The sequence below is a fragment of the Aptenodytes patagonicus genome, chromosome 2 (genome assembly GCF_965638725.1).
Source record: "Aptenodytes patagonicus chromosome 2, bAptPat1.pri.cur, whole genome shotgun sequence".
In the NCBI taxonomy this organism is placed as follows: Eukaryota; Metazoa; Chordata; class Aves; order Sphenisciformes; family Spheniscidae; genus Aptenodytes; species Aptenodytes patagonicus.
The window spans coordinates 34,446,276-34,469,030 of NC_134950.1; the positions used below are offsets into that span (position 1 = coordinate 34,446,276).

Below are 22,755 nucleotides of genomic sequence, written 5' to 3' on the forward strand. Positions count from 1 at the left end.
TTTTGCCTACCTACAGGCAATTCCCTGTGCAGTTTTACTTGAACACAGCTTTTTTTTTTTCTTTTTTTTCACCTGCCTTGAAAGTACTTGCAGTGCAATGCTGCTGCACACAGTCAAACACAAGCTTCCTTCCAGTCTACCAGTATGTACATGAAGATGGCCCTATATGCACTTAGGCTAACACAGAATGGAGGAGCACTGAATTTAATTAACATTGTTAAAACATTTTGAAAGCCTCTGAATAAAGGCTGTACAGAAGTGTAAAGTATTACCATGGTTCCTACAGTCTATTTATTTAGACTTAATAAGATTCCCTTCCCACACACACACACACAAAAAAGCCACCAGCTTTGCCAAGTAAAAGCACATTAATAAATAGTACTGATATCCAAGCCATCAAAATTTCTTTTTGCCTAAGAACAAACTTTCCCACCATGGGCACCCTTTACTCCCTTTATCCTGTAAGAATCTGAAAGATGAGTGCACTTTGCTATGTGGTGGAACGATCAAAAATTACAAACTTTGATCAAGAAAGCGAGAAAGCAGATTCTGCATTTGCTAACCACTCTCTGAAAACACAAGCTTCCAGCATCTTTGAGATTAAGCCCAGGGCACTGTAGCTGATCTGAATTACATATGTGAAGTGAGGTTTTCAGAGAGAATCAGGGTCCAACTCATTTAAGTCTTTATAGGTTGAAACAGAGTGAAACTGCAACTAGAAACAAGTTGCGAGAGTTGGAATAGGTCTGGGACAGCAGCTGCAAAATACTTGCTGTCAGAAGCACTGGCTAATGGACAGGTAGCTATATTCCTGGCAGCTCAAATCTCCCAAAAGTTCAAAGTTTTACCTCTCTTTTCTCACCAAATCTGAAGGTGGCAAAGTGTGGGCCACTGAGTTCTGTGTTTAGAATTAAAACATCGTAAGGAGAGCTGGAAAATACTGGATATATTCATCTTAAATTCCTGAATTAGTTCCTTCCATGCCCCACCTCTTGGCTGTTTGTTTTCCATTAATTTCTATGAACTGAATCTGCTGACCTAAGCAAGGAATTTGTTTCAGAAACAGCTATGTTTAAATGCATACTGCAGAATATCTGAGGAAAGCACATCCTGAATGTGTAAACTGAGCATTCACAAAACAGCCAATTTCTAATGGTACATTTGCAATCAATCAGGGAACAGAAATATACCATGTGTCAAACCAAAACTAACCAACAGAGCACAAAAGTTTAAATGTATTAAATACTGGAAATTACTGTAGGTTGAGCAGCAGGACTGAGCACAATTTTTTGGAAGAAATTTCTAAAACAAAAGAAATTGAGAGGAGCTGATTTGAAAGAGAAGCAACATCCATCCATTTAGCACTCGGCCATATATAAATGATGAAGGCATGCTTATCACTCCTTGGGTTACCTCAGTAGCCAAACATAGAATCCAGCAAGGCTTATGACTGTGGGACAGCTACACAATGCTGCCTTGGCCATTTCTACCAACTGTTGAATCCCACCAGCATGACCTCGGTTTACAGCACAGCTGGTATATCCAAACCCCAACCCTGGCAAAAAATTGAGTCAAAAAATTGATTTCACCATCCAAGTCTGATGAAATAGTTGTGCAGATGAAAATCATCTGCATCTTGTAGACACCTCCACCTCAAGCACAGATGATTCTCCCATAATGGCCTTGGGCATATGTTGTTCAAGAAGGGTGACAGACTAGAACTCAGCAATACTCCACATGGGAGCACATGAGTGCACCCACTGGGCTGATGAACAACCACCCCAAACTACCCCCACACCCGACTCCTCCTGCAAAAAAAGAATGGAGTCACTCAAGAGTAACTTCATTTATTGCTCTCATCGCCTTCAGCTATTCATCAATACTACTTTATCATCAGATGTATCAAGAGTATCCGACAGATCTACAATAATAGGCATGCCTTTAATAGTGTCTAAGGGGTAAAGAAATGCCTTGATGCCTGTGTCATCAAGTGCAGCTAGCAGCACTGATTCTGCCTGTTGTCTTGCCTTTAAATATAGTAATTCCACATGCAGGTGTATTGAAGGGACAGTAGTTTCATCAACTGATGCCTGAATGTGCACATTCAGTCAGTCCTAATTTGACTCTCTCTTCTGCCAAGAAAGTGAGAGTAGGTTAGAGTTCCCAAGTCAAACTCTCCACATTTTTTCATTGTAATTGACTTCAAAGATTCTAAAACATATATATATATTCATTTCAATAATTAATACAATTAGTTGTGCACATGAATATTTAATGAGCCTTTCCACTAAAGGTTGAACAGTTTAAGGGACTGGTAATGGGAAACAATATTTATTTCATTGGTGGGTTTTAGGATCCTGAAAATGAAAGACAGAAAAGGTCTGTTCCTTCTTGTTAGTACAGGGTTATTCCCTATAGTGATTTGGCTAGATTAAAAATCAGCATTTAAATAGAAGTCACCAATTCAAAAGAGCAGTTCAAATATGGAGTGATTACAATGCTTTTGCCTGCCAGCTGTCTAGCGGTCCATCAGAAATGGTCTGGCACTCTCACTCAGTTTTTTGATTGGGGCATAAGTCATCAAAAGTCACTATTGCCCTTATCAGGATTGTTGTTATCAGCAAAAAAGCCAGGAAATGACAGCTCAAGTACCAGTACCCCTTCTCTTTACCCTAGGATCATGCTTGCATTCAAGTCATTATACTGGGAGATTCTGCACCAATGCTCTACAGTCAGCAGATATCAGTTGTCTGCCCTTTCAGTGCAATCTTGAGAACGAAGATTCATTAAAATAATTTTTAAAATAAATGCACAAATTGAGACTGAACTGTTTAAAGATACTGTTGAACTGCAAAAGACTTCTGAACATTAGAATTAAAAGAAACTCTGAGGATTTGTACTACAGTGTCGAACATAATTTCAATGTGAATTTTACATTTTGATCACCAAGTAAAAGTGAATTCTTTAAAATGCGTTAATAGGTTTTGATATGCATCTGCCATTGTTTATTGTAATATTTATTACTATTTATAGAAGTATAGCCCACACAAGTTCCCAAAGGGTTAATGCAACTAGATGAGCTGAAATTCATGAGCATAATCCTAAACAAGTGAGTTGAAGTTCTATCAGGTCTATTTCATAGCATCAGGGATTACTGCTAGCAGTCTAATCCTACTGAGCCTAAGGGAGGTACGTTGTATTGTATTTGAAATCCTGGCCAGGAAAGAACGGAAGGTTAAATGGGTGCCTTGCTCTGTAATCAAATATCACAGGCACTACTTATCTATTCAATGAACAACTAACGTAGAAAATCAATTAGGAAACAAATAGCTGCTTCTTTTGAATTTTTTTTACCTAACAAAAAGAGAGAGCGAGGAGTAAATGGTTTTATAACGTATGTTTAACAAAACTCTATCATACTGTCCGCTATAAAATAGTTCTACACATAGACTGGCAAACATTAACTAGAAGGCACAAAACACCCCATAGCAACTGCTGATGTTTTAATGTTATTTCTTTAAGTGCTAGGGCTATTTTCAAGGTTAGCGTGTATTCGAACACCAGCAATTGAGCATCTTCTCAACGTATAAAGCAGCACACAGAAACTACGCATACAAAAATATTAACTGACTGCAGATAATTGGACTGTGCTCAAATGAAATCACAAATACATATCCGGTTGTTTGTAACTGAACATCTTAAATTATGTATCAGTTGTGAAGAGCATTTCTTCAGCTGTGCATCATCTTTTGTTCACTTGGTTAAAATCCCAGGAGTACTGAAAAAGGCTGAAGCTCCTGCTGGTCTTTGTTCCCAGCAGGGAGAAGTCCCTTTTGGTGGTCTTGAGGTTAACACCCTACCCGCCCCCCCCCATACCTGTCATTCTGAATAGACTTCACAGTCTGTGCACACAGACAAACAGCCTGACCTGGCCAGCTAGCTTGACCCCTGGGCAGGAAGAAGATCACATCTGGTTATTAATATGGGACATTAAAAAAATGTAATCTTCAAGGCACTTGGAGAAGCAGGCTGGCAATTATACAGTATGCACTGGATGTCAGTCAGGGAGCATGTTAGCCTGATAGTATGTCCGAGAATGCTAAAACATTCATTTTGCTCTGATGAGGGGTTTCAAATACAGTCTCCCTCTGTATCTCTGAAAGCTGGTAAGATAAGTTAGCCCAAAGCACTTAAGTCTTTAGCTTATATGTTCTTACACTACCCAATTTTTAGTCTGTTTTACACAGTTTTATAATGTAAAACATTTGTAGCTGAAAACTGATGTAACTAGAAAAAAAAGCCATGATATTACAGTAGAGGAAGGCACCTGATAAATGGAACAAAAGTTCTCAATTTTACAATTGTGCTAAACATGCCCCCATTACATTCTCTGAATATTTTACTACTATCCAGACTTTTCAGTTCATTCATTCCAGACATCTGCATATTAGATGGTTTAAACACACTTAGTTTATATAATTGGCTAAAATATACAGAAACACATTTGTACGTGCCTGTGATATATATTATATACACATGTACATACACAAAGCTTTATATAACATAGGTTTAATAGTGTCATATGTGAAATCTTAGTCCCACCAAAGTCAATGGAAAATTTACCTTTTGCTTGATTTGGGCCAAATCTTAACCCTTTATAAATGACAACACAGAGTCTCACTGGGATATGTACTGAGAATATCAAATCCCTGGTCTGACACCTTTGTATAGCCAAGTAATTACTTCTATTTGCCCCACTGGTTATGACTAAAACAGAATGAAAGACTGTGATCTGGAGCTCTTATATGCTGTATTTTGCTGGCATCCCAGCCTTATTGATGCCACATGGAAGACTTTGGATTGCCAGTGTGAACGCAGCCCAGGTCCAGCAACCTTCACAAAAAATGCTCTGACCCCCTAAGGCGCACTTCTACACCTGTCATGTGGAAGGTAGAGGAGTATGGTCTTCAGAGAAGTCTCAAGTCTGTCCTAGAAGATCGTGTCAACATAATCTCTGTGCTTCAAACCAGACCTAAAATTGTCTCCAAGGGTAGTTATTATTAATGCTCCCAGCCCAGATAGCTTAAATGAGCTGTCATTACTTTGGTTTTGCCGCAAACCACCATCAAGTCTTTTTCCTTGCCTCCTTTCAAAAGGAAAGATTTCCTTTCAAATTACATTGGGCCAACACCCAGGATGGGCCTTCTACCAGTGATGTGTTAATCTTGTGATCTGTGAGTCTGAAAAAGGACTTTTATAGCACTGGAGGTGGGAAGTTTCCAGCTTTCCAACAGAATGCTAGCACTTGTTCTTAGCTCTGATAGGCCTTGAGATGTCAGACCTTCAGACTGAAACACTATTATGTATGGAAAAGCTATTATAGGAAAAATGTAAGACATTTCTAAAATATATTAGTCACAAAGTAACAGCGGTGTTTTTTCAACTTAGTATTAGTGGAGCTTGGCTTGGTACATGCAGCCATATGAAAAAAGAGTATTGATAGAGTTAAAGAGCACTCTACAAATTTCTCACATATTTTTCCTAATGCAAAATATGCAGGAGGTTCAAAATGCATGATAGTTTCCTGTGGGATGGTCAGCATACCTTTTTCTGTCTTTATTACTTAAAACAACATGGCCAACTCAAGCTCAAGACAAAAAAACCTTTATCCCACTCATCCCAAATAATTAGAAATGCATATTTGATAACGCACACAAACACTCACATATGTATACACAGAAATTGAGAAAGATTATTGACAGAAAAGAGAAAAAATATAAAGGAGCTTGGGGCTTGGCAAGAGTGAAATCAGGCTAAGTACTGCAGAAATGACACTGTTCCAGACGTAGATGGCACTGTGAAAATAGACACGTAGAGATGCTGGTAGAGCAGGAAGAAGAAGAATGTGGTGAGGTGGTAAACACTGGCCGTACGTGTGCGCAACTGAGGTTGCAGAGAGTAAACCACGAGGCAAGGATGACACTATGCACAGTCCTGAGGGAGCTGGCGTTTTGAAGTGAAATTCCAAGCTTGAGGCAAGAGAGGAAATGTTTCTGACAGGTTGGGGCCTTTCAGGGTGGAGGCTCTCTGGTTTTAAATAGTAGCTGCTTGAAAAATGCTCACAAATGTGGAATAATTTAGGAGAAGAAACAGGCTATGGATGAGGTGACCTAGTGTGTATGCTCACAAAGTATGTCATGGTTATCAATACCCAGTAACCTGTTTTGATCTGTAGAAGATATTTAGGAGGTAGATTTTGTTCTAACAACACACACTGTATCAAACAGGGGAGCTGTTTTGGGGAGAGGGAAAACATTTCCAAATTCAAATCCTCTCCTCTTTTTCACACCCTCTTTGCGCAGCAGTCTCTCTGATTCTTCCTTTGTAACTAGCCTTTTCTCTAGAGCAACAGAAACAAATGGAAAAACCCTAGAAATAAACTTGGGGAGAAAAACAGAAACAGTAACCATCAATTTCAGCAAGAAATTACCCAAATAACAGAACTTTTTGAACCGGATAATTTCTCACAGTAGTGACAAACCACAGTAGTCAAACCACAGGAGAGCCATGTCCCAGTCAATTGACAGAGTTAAGAAACACTGTCATTTTGGAAAACTCCTGGGCCAACTCCATTCTTGGAGTAACACTACCAAGATCAGCAATACTGCAACAAAGACGGATTTGGCCCACATTCTTCCTGTCTCATTCCTCTCATCACCATTTTAATAGGAAACAAACAACTTTTTTAAAGCTTCAGGCAAATTCTACAGAGGGTAAAAAGTCACACAACCAGTAAAACCCCTGCATTTTTTCCTATATTTTTGCAAATGTTTAGACTTTTGTTTAATATGACCTATCTCATACTAAAGAAAACACCTCATGGACTCTGCTCATGCCATTGGCAGCTGAATATCTTATCTTTGTGGCAAATTGAGGAAATAATCCTCACCAAAACCTAAATGCTAAATGAAAAGTTGGGGGATGGGGTGTGTGAATGAGAGCCTGGTACATGTTTTAGGAACTAAAAAGAACAGCCGGTGCTTGGAAACAACTGCCATAGTTCATCAAGCCCAGAACGCCCAGACACAGCCCAGGCAGGCTCCCTGCAAGGTGAGCACGTGAGGAATGAAACCTACCTGAGCAAGGGATCAAAATGCAGGACTGCAGTCAGACCCTACAGTTTGCGACAGCAGCCGCTGCCTTTTTGTCCCGGATAAAAAGCTTCCTGCAGTCACCAGCATCCCCCTGAGCCGGCTCTACCCGGGAGCTCCCCACGGCTCCCTGTGCAGGGGGGATTTCACTCTCATCACAGACACACTTATGTGTGCTCTAGCTACTGCCCTTCCTGATCCTTCTCCCAACACATCCCCTGCGTGGCGTGCGACGGGAAGGACAGTGCACACACAGCTGGCTCTCTGCCAGCCGGGGACTCCCTGACATGAGCGGAATAACCCTGCCCTCCCCCACGGCAGGGAACTTGCATCAAATCTCCAATTTCTTTTGCTGCATTAATGGCAGAAAGGGAGCTGAGCCAAAGTTTGAGAAGGTTGTCCTGTGACTGTGTGTTTGTCATACGTTTCCTTATTTCAAGTTTTCTCCAATGACTAATACCCTGTTTAAGAGTTTCAAACAGAAGTAAACTATTCTAAGATGCAAACTGCTGGAGATAGTGAGAACCATTTAGAAGTATTTCATTTTACGGGGCATAGGAAATAAAAAAGGAAAAAAACCAACAGCTATGTACTTCAATTTTCCAGAAGGAGGGAGGGCAGAGAATCTAAAATATTTCAAACCTAATTTTGTGAAAAGATATTCAATGAGCTACAGCCAAGATAAATGCATATCAACATGCCTCTTTAACTAATTAGCAGTATTACAGGGTTCAGTAGTGACATTTCAGCAGTAATTGATCCTCTGATGCAATTTTTGTGTATTTCAAACTAGCCAATACATCCAGCCAAGAGGGCTGTGCAAGGACAGAGGCTGGCAGTCAGCACAGAGGAGCTGGTCACCGCCTGAGCGTGACCTTGGACCCCGGGATGCTGAACACACGTAATCAACAGGAGCCGCTAGCACTCAGCATTTCTGAAAACCAGACCCCTAATCCCTTCACTTTTAGCACTTCCTTCACCACCTGCATGTAGCACAGCTAATTTAAATTCAGGTATCTACTACTCTAAACTAGTGTTTGTATATACTCACACAAGGAATTGGGAACTTCCTGGCTTGCTCTGAAATTAGTATTTAATTTCAAATTTTGTGCTGACTTAGTGGGGAGAGCATTTGGCATCATATTTTCACATTATTCCACACTACATATAGGGTAACTTATTTCTTTCTCTTCTAAACCCTAACGGGAAAGGTTTTAATGTCAAGCAGCATGAAGGCCAGAACAATCCAAAAGTCAACACAGCTCCCACAGTATGAGTTCAACCACAACAGACATCCCATCTGTATTTCATGGTGTACCTTAATAACAATCAATAATACATTAAAGTTAGCACTGAACAGTATAAAAAGAGCACACTACAAAGAGTCCATTTGAGTTATGCCTCAGCCTTGTAGTCCACATGCAGAAACAACATCTGTTTTGCACCAGCAAATGAATATCTGGGGTAAATATTTGCAGATAGATGGCTAATTACCTATTTCTGTTCTTCAGGCTTAACGAATAGTTAGCTGCCTTCAGGCATTTGCGCCCCAAGTCACTATGTATAGCAATAAATGTGGGAAAGCAACAAAAGGCAGCTGTCTGAAGAGACAGGCAATGTGACGCGGGGGTAAACTGGATGCTTCTTTCCCTCACTCTCTTAATATTAGGGGGAAATGAATTCTTCCATGGGGTAATGCAGAGCTGGAGTTTTTCTCTCTCAGCTAACTAAGCAGGAAGCGCCCTAACCACTTAATGTAGGCACCTAACACAGAAGCAAAAAAGTCATGGATTAGAAACAGACAGAGACAGAAAACAAGCTAGACGAACTAACAGGCCATTTAGCAGAACAACAGTTACCTCTGGATCTTCTAACATCAAACTGGGACTGATCTTGCAGAGGGCATAAAAGAACTCATGCCAGTGAAGACCAGCCAAAGAACCATCATGAATAGCAGAGGTTTAAAGCTAGCTGACCAGGCAGGTGAAATTCAGTATTGACAAATGAATCTAAGAAAATGTGCATTAGAAGGAATAATTTGAACCAATCAAACAAGCTACTGGTGTCTAAGTTAAATGTAACCACTCTAGGGCTCTTGGGCATCAGAATGAAGGGGGGCATGGGCAGAGACATGCAATGAAAGGCAACATATTTCCAGCACAGAATGCAATAGGATTTGTTTAAAGCAGATTATATTTTTGGATGCACCAGGCATGGGAGAGTAAAATCATACAGCTCCACTGAGAACAGTGTGTTCAGTTCTGAAATATCTGTATATCTCAAGAAAAATTTAGCAGGGGTAGAAGGAGTTCAGTGATCAGTGATGGGATTAGCAGAAATGTGGAAAAACTTCCACTGAAAGCAACACTGAATAGATTGAAATTCTTTCGTGCATGAATAGTGTAAGTAAAAGAGAGACATGATAGAAAGATCATAAAATAATCATAAATATTATTATGAAGATATAAACATTATATAGAAAGATCATAAAACAAGTAAGAACACATGATCTTTCTTGTTCTATTACCAGATGAATAAACAAACAAAACTTAATAACTTAAATGAATGACAGAAATTTTTAAAAGCTGAAAAATTATATTTATATGCAGGTTAAATTAACCTGTGGAACTCCTTCCAACTGCATATGACTGAGCCAAGAGTTCAGTTTATAAACCGATTTGATGTTTGTGTACACATAAGACCACCCAAAGACCACTTTTGGGGAAAAAAAAAAGATACTTGAATTTGTATGATGTTAATTCATTGTTCTTTAAGTAGCGAGGACATACAAGAAGAAAAATAATTTTCCTGTATGAACAACATTATTCCATATTTACCCATGAAAGATTTTTTTGCTCTGCTCTGAGAAGCAATTGTTGTTAGCCAGTCTGGAGCAAAGAGATTAGATAAGGTGGACTAATGGTATAATTTGCTGTGATAGGACAATGATTGCATACTTGGCCTATCAACGTGTTGTTGCTTCTAAAATAGCATTCTCTTCTCTTATGGACAGCCACTGCAAGAGATGTACTTGACTAACTTTATTTGCAATGGAGTATTTTTCATTAAGACAGGTTGGAAAGATATCTCATGATTAAGTGACTCAGAAACAGCTCCAAAGAAGAAAGAAATATTCTTTACACCCAGACCAAATCCTGATAATTTCAGCCCTAAAAGTGTCTATAAGAAAATTATGAGTAACTGGGAGAAGGAAATTAGAACAGAAATGGAAATCCAATCTTTACACTACAGCAGACACTAACATATGTAGACCTTTGTACAGTATTATAGCAGCTGACAGTAGCAGCCTGGGGTATGTATGGACACACATAGTTTTAAATTCTGTTTATGCTCTTGGGAAGTGTACACTTTTATAAGCACACACACCTGCCTTTTTGCTTCCCCCCCACTGTATGCCCTGTGCAAGAAACCCAGTCTCCAATAACTGTGACTTCCACCCTAACACTAGCGTTGGAAAATATCTGTCTCCCTAAAGTTCTTATGAGCACGAACAACTTCAGACTCCATCTCTGATTCCTCCCAGTAACAGACACTGTATTAAGCACACATGCAAAGAAATATAGGCAGACAGAAAGACAGATAGATATTTCTTCACATATGTGAAGAAATTAAGTGGCATGCTTAATTACATTTCTATAAGGTCCATTTAGACTGCCAAACATATTGGGGGCCAACCTCTCACTCACCTCTGCTCAGTTAAAGACACATTTTCTTTTTCCCCAAGGCCATGCTCTGTTTCCTAGTCCAGATAGTATTGAGCTTACCTTCTAAATCTATTAGGACAAACAACTAATAGACGTAAAGGAGAGACATTTGTTTAGTTCTTTTTGCGAACACTGAGGCAGAAAGCCTTTGTATCTGCAGAGCACAAAAGCTGAGGGAACTGGGATACAGGCTTGAGCTCTGTAACATGAGATTTCAGAGTTCTCCTTTTATTGATTACCAGCTCAACTCTCTTCCTTATCATAAAAAAATATTACATACATACAACTCTTCAAAACCAGCATAGCTCTTGTCCTTTGCATACCCCAAAATGCTTTAGGTAAACCTTATCATCTGTTTGATACTTTTGAGGTAGCTGAGGCCACAGAATTTGAGCTGTTCAGTGGAGAACTCATGAAAGAAAAGAAACACCCTAGAAAGCCTTCTGGATCCAGATCCTACGTGTAATATGCTGAGTCATAGATGATCCCACAAACCTATTTTTGTTTTTCAAGAAATGAAAAAAAAAAAAATTCAAAGAGACTACAAAGTATCTAACTGAGAAAGGATTTGCTCTTTCTCAAAAATACCCATCAGGAATCCTAATGACTAGTTCCAAAGATTTTCACCCCTTGAGTTCTATAAGCCACAGAAATTCAAGTATCATGAAGATACTGGTGAAGCCTGATGTGCTACAAGAAATACCAGTGGACATAGGAACAGGGAGACAGAGCACATTGATAGCTTATCCAATTCATCATCGCCTAGGAGTCTATCTTAACAAGTCAAAAACTGACAAAGGATATCCACAACTTGGGTACACTACCTATTTCTGAGATGCACCTGCAACATGGTTAGTCCCAGGGGCCAATACAGTAGTGTTTTCGAATCTGCCCAATAACTTTAGGTCACAAATTTGGTAAAATTAGTCTTAAACTATTTTTTGTGGCCTGTGATCTTTGCCATCTGAGAGCTGACTTCAGAAGATCCTGCTCTGATATATGCCAGCAGGGTCCTGACTTCCTCCCGGGTCAAAGATTTTGAGTCACAGAAGTTCCTGGACAAATAAGGACATAAGGTTTTCAGAAACACTTGCAGTTTGGCCTCGTTTTTTCCACCAGCTTCATTCTTCCTAATTTCCAGTCATTCATTAGCTGTGTACATATCTGCAAATGCCAAAGGGTGTTTCCAAAATAGTAACATCTAGATACTAAAAGCTGTCTCATTCCAGTAGTAAAGCAAGCCTTTTTCCATGCTCTCATCACTAGCAGACACAAAGAGCAAGAATACCAAGATCCTCCTTAGACTTTGTTTCATTGTTCTAGCTGTAAAAATATCAAGCTTCTGGTCATTCACGAAGTGTTTTTTCAATTAGTATTTTTGCCTCAATCTATTTCCCAGAGAACAAGTTTTTGTCTAGGTTACATAGAAAATAGGAACATTGCTGTTTGAATGGTACAAAGCTACGTCAGGGGAAATTCAGATTGGACATTAGGAAAAGGTTCTTCCCTGAGAGGGTGGTCGGTCACTGGAACAGGGTCCCCAGGGAAGTGGTCACGGCACCAAGCCTGTCAGAGTTGAAGGAGCGTCTGGACGACGCTTTTAGTCATATGGTTTAGTTTTAGGTAGTCCTGCGAGGAGCAGGGAGTTGGACTCGATGATCCTTATGGGTCCCTTCCAACTCTAGATATTCTGATTCTATGTTTCTATGAATAAGAAGAAGTGCCCTTCCTTCTCTTCTGCTATTAGGACCCAGAGATTTGAATTTAGCATAAGGATAACCTCTGTCATACCTGGTATGATACTTGAGCCAGTTGCAACTTTTCAGGATTTTCCATGGAAAACATCTTCCTTCTTAATAAAGCAGTTTGGAAACAACTGACCTCCCCCACTCCCCCAGCCAAGGACTGCTGTAGGCCCAATCACAAGTTTAGGATATCAGTGGAAAAATTCCATGTGTCAAACAACCTTAGAACGAGATGATATAGACCCGCTAAAGTTCTGGTAAGAGGAGCTTCCACTGTAAACCTTTGTTTTAAACAGGGTCATCACAACAGGATTGAGTTTGAACTTTCTCTGAATAAGGGTAACCTATTTTTCTATAAAAAAGTTTAGGCACAAACTATCCCTGAACAGCAGATTCTGTGCTGCTTTTATGGGTAGAGGTGGCTCTATGGTTCTTCTCTCCAGGAGCAGTGCAAGGAGGCAGCGTACGTTCTTCTTTGGGAGAGTTTACAAGGGAGAACAGAGATTACAAATAAACACTCTACTTTGGGCAGACTCCTGAATACTGTCCCTGTATGCCAGGTTGCCTGCACACAATCCAGCAGTAAAACAGTACTTACATACTCATATATTTTAGACACATGAATCATGTTAACAGAATGGTTTGATTGACACTCTAGGATAAAAGTTTTAAATAGAAAAAAATGACATTTTTTGTTAGGCAACTCATGTGGTCAAATATCCACTCTTGGAATAAGATTAGTATATTACTATTCATGGCTCCCATTAGCAATATGCATATAAGCAAGGAGTATTGCTCATACTCTTTGTATATGACAAAACCATTTTTTTTTGTTTTTGTCACTGCTACTGCAGTAGGATGCCCCAGGAATGGGAATCTGCACCCTTCAGCATTCAAGGACTAGCTTTGCTCAATTTTTGTTTCCTTCAATGCCCCCTGCCTTTAAAAGCTAAAAATTATCTTAATGCCTTCCCTCCCACAGTTTCCCGAGTCTATGGTGCACAATACTCTGTGTATCCGTCTGCTGCAGAACTGCAGGGTTGGCATCTTCTACTGCAGACCAAGGGGGTCATTTCCATGACATCCTCCTTCATGGCGGTCCACAAAGCAAAGGTCTTGAGGTTCTCAGCAAAGCTTCACTTTCTTTGTATATCAGCACGAGGATGTACGATCATCATTCTGCACTATCTGCCTGTATTAAGTACACCAGCCTAACAGACAGACCACCAGGATCAAAAAATATGACAAGCTACCGCTTGTAATTTACGTTTTATTAACACAAAAACCCTACCCACTTTTAATGTAATTACTACCTATTTCCTGTTGTACCGTATTGTATTTTGCCCACAAACATACACATGGAAGTTTATCCAATAAAATACGTCTCCTGCATTGTACCCAATTCTTGCTAAAACCAACAGAATTGGTATTACTCAGCATTTCACACCAGCCTCCTCACTATCCTTCCTTACAAAATCTGACTGGAGCATTGCTCCAGTGGTACCCCAAAGGATAAAAAAAAAAATGCAGAAAATTAATTTGTCTATCTAGTAAGATAGAGCCAATATAGTCTCAAGAGCTGTGTACCAAACAGCTCAAAGCTCAGTCCTGTACATATGAGGTCTCTAAGGTTTTATTTCCATCAACCCCCTTATAATTTCCCAGTTCCGGCATTTTGTCTGGATGGACTGACAAATGCATAGACCAAGGGAAAGTTTCTCCTAAATCATTTAGCAAAAGCAATAGCAAAGCTGAAGTAAACATATGCATGTCAAAATATAACTTTCCTGTCGTGTCTCAGTCTTTTTTTTTTAGCTCTCATTCTTAAATACATGGAAGAGATGGTGGAGAAAAATCCCACCTGGGAGAGCCTAGTAAACTGCAGTTACAATTTTAGAGAAGACACCTGTAGTGAGTTGCATAATATCAGCTAAAATCTCCTAAGGGTAACAAGAAAATCTATGTTGCAAGGCTGGGAGGGAGTGGCTGCTAAATTCGTAGCTGCAATCTATTTATGCACATATACACATGCACTCACATTGACATAATACTCTTACATACCCTATACACTGCATCTCTACTTTGAATCTCAGTCAGAAATAATTACATATTTCTCTTAATGTCAGAATGAAAGAACTCCAGGCACAAAAAAGAGCTGTTACACAGCCATTTTGTGTGTTGAGCATACTGAATAAATGAGGCTGATCCTCTCCATGCCGCTTTTGCTCTCCTCCTTGCTCACTCTTCCTGCTCTGCAAGAGGAGCTAGGAGCTCGGGCTCCACTGGGCAGGCTGCGCATTGCCAGTCATATCCAAATAGTCTGGTACAGACTCTTTTCAAAGAGTAGCCTTATACATCCTCACCCAGGACAGCACACAGACTGGGATCCTGGACACCATTTCAATGGAAGAACATGGGGATTCTCTAAACCATGATTTGAGAGTACCTTTCTGCTTTAGCAGTATACCATAAGCTGAATACAATGCATGCTATTTTTTTACAAGGACCATTATGTAGGACTATCTGAGAGCCAGACAACACCTGAATATCAAATTAAATATACATGAAATATAATGTGAAAATTATTTCTCTACTATTATATTTTAAATTTAAAAAAAAAAAAAGAATAGGTCTGAAATTACTATTCTGCTAGCCCACAACTTGTTTGTTTGGTTTTTTTTTAAATAAATGTACTTGTCTATAGTGTATAAGTACATACAGTAGGCATATATATTATGTATACCTATGTATAGCTGACTACACAATGTGTTTTTTGAACATTCGTTTCTCTTTACACTTGTAAGCACAACAGCATAATCTGAATTACAGTAACTAAAATTTGCAGTGGAAATTAAATTTCATAAAACATTTAAAACCTTAAATTAACATAAGCCTGAAAGTACTATAAAAATTGAAATATCCTCTATTGTGAGGTTTATGTTTAGCAACAAATTAGAATAACTTTTGTTTATCACTGAAAACAGCTTTCTTCACCTAAACAACAAGAATAAGATTAAGCAAAACATGTTTTGGCTCCTCAGATGTGCAGACATATTCCAATTTCCTTTCCACAATGATTTTTATGCAAATCGATGCTGCACAATCTCCTGACCTCTTGTACCATCATACTGGGACAATGACAGTTCAATAATTGGACTGGCACATATCTAGGATATTTGATTTTAAATTAAAAAGTTAGTGTAGGACAATTGAAATGGAAAGAATGTGACTTCCTGTTAATTCCAGACTGATCAAGTATCAACATTTCATGCCAAACAGAGTAAAGCAAACAAAGTGATTGGGGCTGCTAGTCCATTTGTCCCCGTATGCATATACTTCACACCCCCCACCTCAGTTGTTAATTCCTAACAACGATGCTTTCATCCAGAACAAGGATAATGAGAAAAACTCAAGCAGTGTTCCTTGGGGAACTGTTACACTAAAAGTTACCTAAGGACTAAATCCCACTTGTGCCTCCTGCACGTGATAAAGATGAGCAAAGCATTCAATATCCCTGGCTGATTTAAAATCCAAATATGCAAACAGCATTATGGAATCCAGATAGACTATTCTGCTTCGCTGATGACAGATGCAGAAAAAAAAGCTAGTCTAATTAAGATTTTGACTTTGAACCAGCAGAGAAGTGGACACCTCACTTTAAAAAAGCAATGCATAACCCCAGCTGAAGAGCAGGTGCTGCACGGTATTTGCATTTCCTGCAGAGGATGCTAGCTAGCAGGACCAACCAACTGACCGTGAAAATTCTTGGCCCTAAGTGACCCAAGGACAGACTATAAATCCATCCTATAAAATATAGTAAAAGCCCCATTTGTTCTTCCACCCTTTCAATATGTGATGTTATACATTTGTGATTATCTCATTTTATTGGGCTCTTTAGAAAGCTGTTTATGATCATTTGTGGACAAAACAAAGGCTCATTGTAAACTCTTTTTTAAATAAGTTGGAAGGTCAATATGAAACAAAGGGCACCACTTTCATGACTGCTACATGCAAGCTATGCTTGTGTGTGTAATATTACAATGCATTTCAGCAAAGGGATAGAGTCCTAGCTAATTACAAAGCTAACATATAATAGTATTGCATTAGCAGCCCAAGAAATTCCTATTGAATTGCATACATCTGAAAATAGAAAGACGTGCTTGTGCTGAAACTTAATTATCTTGGCAAAAACTGTGAGGGCCAGATTCTCAGAAGACATAAACACAAAGCTCTGCTTTACGCTCCTGAGGATCTAATTCTTTGTTTATTCAGATAACCTCCATCAGATAAAACTTACCATTTGGATTGACTAATTTGCCTTATTATTTATGGTATCTACAGCTAAGTAACACAATTACTACTCAGTTTGTGAGTAGGAAAAAGAATACTGCTGATCTACAAATACAAGGTCTGAAAGAGACAATCACCGTGCTCTACCAGGTTAAAAATGTTAATGCTCTTGCATTCCACCCTAGGCAAAGAAGACAAGCCTTTTTCAAGGACAGTTCTGACTGAAATTCTTTTTTATGGGTTCAAAGTAAAACATTATGGTAAAAAATGAATACAGCTTTGTTTGTTTCTTCAGTCATCGTTAGCAATAGACATAAAGGTATTCTGTTTTTGAGCCCATATGGAAAGATCATCAACACTTTCTGCTTCTGGGTCCTTTGCCAAAATACCATATCCCACATGCCTTTTACCTTAAAACATAAAAGAAAAGGTGTTGTTCTGGTCAAATAAAGAAATAATTTTTACTAGCATACGTCTAATGTTAAAGCTGCCTAAATCCTGCCAAAGACATTAAAACACCATCTGCAAAACAGATTTTCATTAAATTGATCAGTCTAAAGTTAAGCAGCTAGGCAGATGATGCTTTTGAGCTAACCTTTAACCTTTAACCTTCTTCAACTGAAATCAGGTCGCTCCTTTTGGGCAATATCTTTGCTGTTTGAGAACACGAGAGGTAAAGTGATCTATCCAAATTGAACTGACAATCAGAGCATTAATAGTGTTATGGATCAATATTTTGTCAATGAAGGGAAAACCAAGGTAATTTTCACACAGCTGAGTATTACTCTGCTAACTGCTGCCTGTCACTTTCCCTGAGCTCCTAAATAGTTGCGTATATGATGTAATCTATGGTAAATATCTAATATAAAATTAACGTCTTTTGAAGCTATTATCAGCTAATTGAATATTTTTGATAGACTAATTTTAAATATTTATTTGTGATTAGAAATTGATGCTGTCGTTCAGTTACTTGGTTAACTAAAACTTCTTTTCAGCCACTCCGGTTTACTTTGCAAAAAGGATACCCTGTATTTATTTATTTGTTTATTTATTAAAAGTATTTGGAAACTATTTTACGAGCACAGGACATGATATACGTGATATATGCGGTTCCCTGAATCAAAAGCTATTTGACTAAGCTACAAAATGGCTACCTTAAGAGCAGTTCCAGCTATATGTACTTTATATCCACAGAGGTAGATCACTGTCCTGCCTCAGCTTCCAAAATCTGCAGAAGTTGAACGCTTCCTCCTGCAGAATGGAAATGCACTCTGTTGCTATAGAGGCTTTCTCTGTTGACTTGTGGAGTCACTGCATGCTTCTTGATGGATGCTGCGAAGGATTCGCAGCTCTTCTGTGGTTTAATTTGCTAATATCAAGCTGCACAATTCCAGATGTAAGTCTTTGGGAAATTCATTTAGCCCAAGCTGAGTTCACTCAGGGTAAGGCCGTCTTTGTTCTGGTTCCTAGCAGCCACGTTACCAACACCATTTGAATACTGCACTTCTGTAAGGAGCAATCAGGCCATTTCTTTTTTAAATAACTCAGAAAACAGCTGAAGGTTTCACTTTGCCACATTTAGAATCTAACTCTAAAAATGACATTTCAATACTGCCTAAAATTATACAGCTTCAGAAGAGAAGCTCTGATGTTCATGGTCATTTTAAAAGCTACGGTTATGAAAAGTCATCCTTTTAGTTAAGCACAGGAAGAGAAATCAAGCTGTTACGGCAACATTTATAAAAAGAAAATTCACAAAACAATAACATTTAAATAAATATAAATGACTAAAGAAAAAACTTTGAGGTATTTGACAAAGCAAAGGAACAAAGTCACAGATTTTTTTTCTGTGCTTTCAGACGGTTTTAGTATTAAAGTTTTTATTGCCAAACCATATTCACAGCACCTTAATTTTAAAAGAGTTAGAGGAGCTGCTTGAATATAAACACAATTCATGAATATTCGATATCGCTCGCAAGGTATATATCTATTATTCATACAAATTAATGCTCTTTTTTTCCTTAGGTGCTCTAAAAGTTTATCTGATATATCAAGAGGAAAAAAGTTTACAACTCTCTTGGTGTCAACAGCTTCACCAAGACCTGACAAAACTATCAAGTCTGCTAGCAGATAACTTTACAGACTTTCAAAAATCTCATTTATTTCCACCTTGAGGCCTGAATGTACACACACAATTAAAAGTGAAGTTTTCTGGGTGAAGTATAGAGGCATTACATTCTGTTATAAAGCATACACATGTAGAACATTTTGGTTATTTGGGACACATTGTAGTACTGCCAACCCCAAATCTTAAAAAGTAATAATATTAATACCCCAACTGATATTTTAAATAAGTCATTCCTTCAAATTAGCCTTAAAATGAGATTATATAAAAATAGTGTGTGCACGTGTACATGCTGTCTGCTTTCTGAGAGTTGTTAAGCCTAGTGGGGTTCAAATTTCAACCTTCTTAGAGAAGTCGTGAGGGACAGAAACTTTTTAAAAAGCTGAGATTCTCACTAGCAATCCTAGGGACGGGTCTTAAAAAATACATATATCAGGAGAATTGCAACCCTATGGTTACCAGCAGTACACTTTCAATTGTCCTTCTGTAGGACATGAAGCTTAAAGGGTGTCTAAGAGCTTATGCATTCCTTCTCTACTGGGATGTCTTTCACCCTAACTGATTCAGAGACTGAAAAAAGGTTAATGATGGTCTTTTGCCATGTATGATAGCTGCACCACATAGGTGCTACTGAATTGCTCAATCTTGCAAACCAAGGTCTGGAAAAGAAGCAGGTTCAGCAGCAGGACACTTTTAGTGATGAGGGCTGAGAGCTGAGACTCGCTCCCTTAGTACGCTAAATCAAATGTTTTGTAGGACATGCTGCAAACCCAAACGTATTTGACAAAGATTTCTCTAGGGATCTGGCTGAGTGAGTGAAGAGACAGTGTTGTTTTGAGTAGGTAGTTTGTACCTTGCAACTCCATAGCTATGCCTATAGCTTTATTTAAAAAATAGGCAACCGGCATCTTATTTTCAACAGTCCCCAAAGCTTTGGCAATGAAGCCATCTGAGAAAAGCCCTCTGCCTTCCCATCTCCCATTCTATCATTCCTATCTGTGACACAGTTTGCAGCAGCATCTCTCTGAATGGTGGCGTTATAAAACCGATCATTGAAATAATCCAGGTTAACACTCCAAAGAAGAGATGGGGACCAACTATGTTTAACCTAGATCATTTAAAAAACCTGACTTAGAGTGTGGCTCCACAATCAGTGTAACTGGAGGGAGCAAGGAACTGCTTCACGGATGACAGGGAGCAGGAACTTCTGAAGGCAGTTTTGCTGCTTAGGCAGGCTAACGGTGTCACTAGACTCTCAGCTCTTTTGGCACTTTTCAAAAAGGGGCTTTGGATCTTTAAAAAAAACAACAAACAAGCACAAAAAACCCACCTCCCTAGACTTAAGGAAAAATGCAATTTAAATAAAATACATTAAATCAGCAGAGCAGCCAGCACTGTGGGACAATATAACAGACCCAATCTTGTGTTACCGCCATTTTTGTCCATAGCAGATCCATCAAGGTTACAAATATCAGGTTATAAAATGAAAATCCATGTTACTGCCTGTGCACCCTGTGTTAGCTCAGAACAACCATTTGAACACGGTTGAACATCAGCAAAATGTTTTTTCTTGCTTAAACTAGAGGTCTGCTGAGGCTTTTCTAGATTTGTTCCATGTGTACACATTCTCAACATGATTAGAAAACCAGCACAGTTGCTGTAATCAGCAGATGACTCCTGATAGTTTAGTTATCACAGATTTCTAGTATAAATCAATAGATAACACTTACAAAATGGATTTTCTAATCATATTTAGAGCTTGTTACAGTGACTAATGGTTTGCAATATTTTCTGAATTTTTATATCCCCTAGACAAAAGAAGTTTTTAATAAGTTACAAAGTTATTCATCTTGGAAATGAATGTGTTATATTTTGTACATGAACCAAGACAATCAAGCCAATCCAGTAAACACACTGCAGAAAATAAGTTACCCCATAATTAGGGTTTGGAAAAAGTCACGACAAGTTGTGTAATAAATGGTATTCATCACTCCCACATATTCATTATATCCACATAGTTTTTTCCAGTAAAGATAAAAATATAGTTGCCATTCTACTAACATATTTATCTACACCACACCCTTTCATGTTTGTGAAAAATCATTACTGGCTTGGAAAAGAAGGGCAGACAAAAGGATGACAGTGCTTACTTTTGACTATCCTTGGTAATAATGTGGCATATTGCATGTGCTTACTGAAAATACCAACGTAAAATAACTTGGCTGTGACAGATTACAGTTGCAAATAGATACATATGCCAGAAAGTGATCTTCTTCCCTATGCACGGTATAGAAAAACCATCATTTTCCATAATCTCTGTCAAGCTTCTGATCAAAACATAATGGACAAAGTCTGAAAAGATTATAAGAGATGTAAAACCCCTCTAGTCATTGATTATGAGAGAACTTTTTAAAAAAAACCCTTACGTTCCCTGTGTTCACAGAAAGTGCATCCTGAACGGGCCCTCAGGTGAATCAACACGACTCATCGGGAACACTCATCCCTGACTAGCCTGCATAGTTTTTTTTCAATTATACGCATGTTCAATAAACATTAATTCTGCTGATTAATCAAAGTCTTGTTCGATTAGCACTGAAACAGTTAATTTCCTAGTCTACTTGGTGGCGACTGAAATTGCTGTCACTGGCTTACCTTGTACAGTTTCAGGGCTGCCTCGTGCCTGTGATTGGTAGTATGTAAGCGCAATTTATCCACGCTGTTGGTGTAGTAGTCACAGGCGTTACATTTTAGGTGAACTGGGTTGCCAATGGCAATACACTTCAGCCTCCACTCATTAGTTTTGCCCCCTTCTTTAATGTGAGCCACCAGTTGATATTTCTGCATATGTTTGTCAGTCTTGCAGTGGAGCTGGAAGTTCGCTTTGAGCTGAGTGTTGTAGTTACAGAGCTTGCACTGGTAGATGTCTCCAATTACAGCCCTCCACTCCTCTTCGGGGAGCGAGCGTTCAGTGCTCACATGCACACTTAGGGCCTCCAGGCTGTCAGAGGTGAATTTGTTGCAAACAGCACACTGGAATAACTTCAGCGCTGGGTCACTGATATAAGGTGACAGCTCTCCTGCAGTAAGGAGGGACAGGTCATCACCCATTAGCTGACCACTGGCAAGCCGGATTTCAGGCGGCAGCTCATTATTTACTACAGGAAAAAAAAAAAATTAAAAGGGAAAGTAGAGACCAGCAAGCATAGCACACACAAAGGAATCTGTAAAATAAAGCCTTGACGAGGAGTTTGCTTTCTCTAGAGCTTAAACTATAAAAAGCTGTAATAGGATTGAATCAGGATCAATTACAATCATCCCTTTCAACTTCTAAATTCCCTCATCAGATAGCTTTAATTACTCCTACTGGGCATGATGTCATTCTGGAATTTGTATTTTCAAAGGCATGAAAGTTGATCAATAAAATAACAAAACAGCAACGCTTTTGTAACTTAAAAGCCTAGATTAACTTACACAGCACTAATTGTAGTTTTGTTATATCCTTTAAATGATGCTGGAGGTAGGTCAAGATATATATATCTGCAATATAGTAATTAGGATAAGTGTATCTATACTAATTTAGCTACTTTTGGTATGAGATCTTAGCATTCCTAATTTTAAAATATACCCAGCAAACAACACTGGAACAATTTAGGTAGGTCAAAAAGGAAACATTAGAACTGAACAAAGTTTGAGAACTCTTTCTAGTACAAATCTGCATC

General features: G+C 38.7%; 1 protein-coding gene across 3 annotated transcripts in view; it reads right to left on the bottom strand.

The window, feature by feature from the left end:
• ZFHX4 (zinc finger homeobox 4) overlaps positions 1 to 22,755 on the bottom strand; it is a 153,838-nt gene that overhangs the window by 104,198 nt on the left and 26,885 nt on the right. For all 3 annotated transcript variants that reach the window (XM_076329520.1, XM_076329523.1, XM_076329522.1), the window contains exon 3: positions 21,689 to 22,191. In XM_076329520.1, the coding sequence (XP_076185635.1) occupies positions 21,689 to 22,191 (503 nt within the window). The remainder of the gene's footprint in view (positions 1 to 21,688; positions 22,192 to 22,755) is intronic.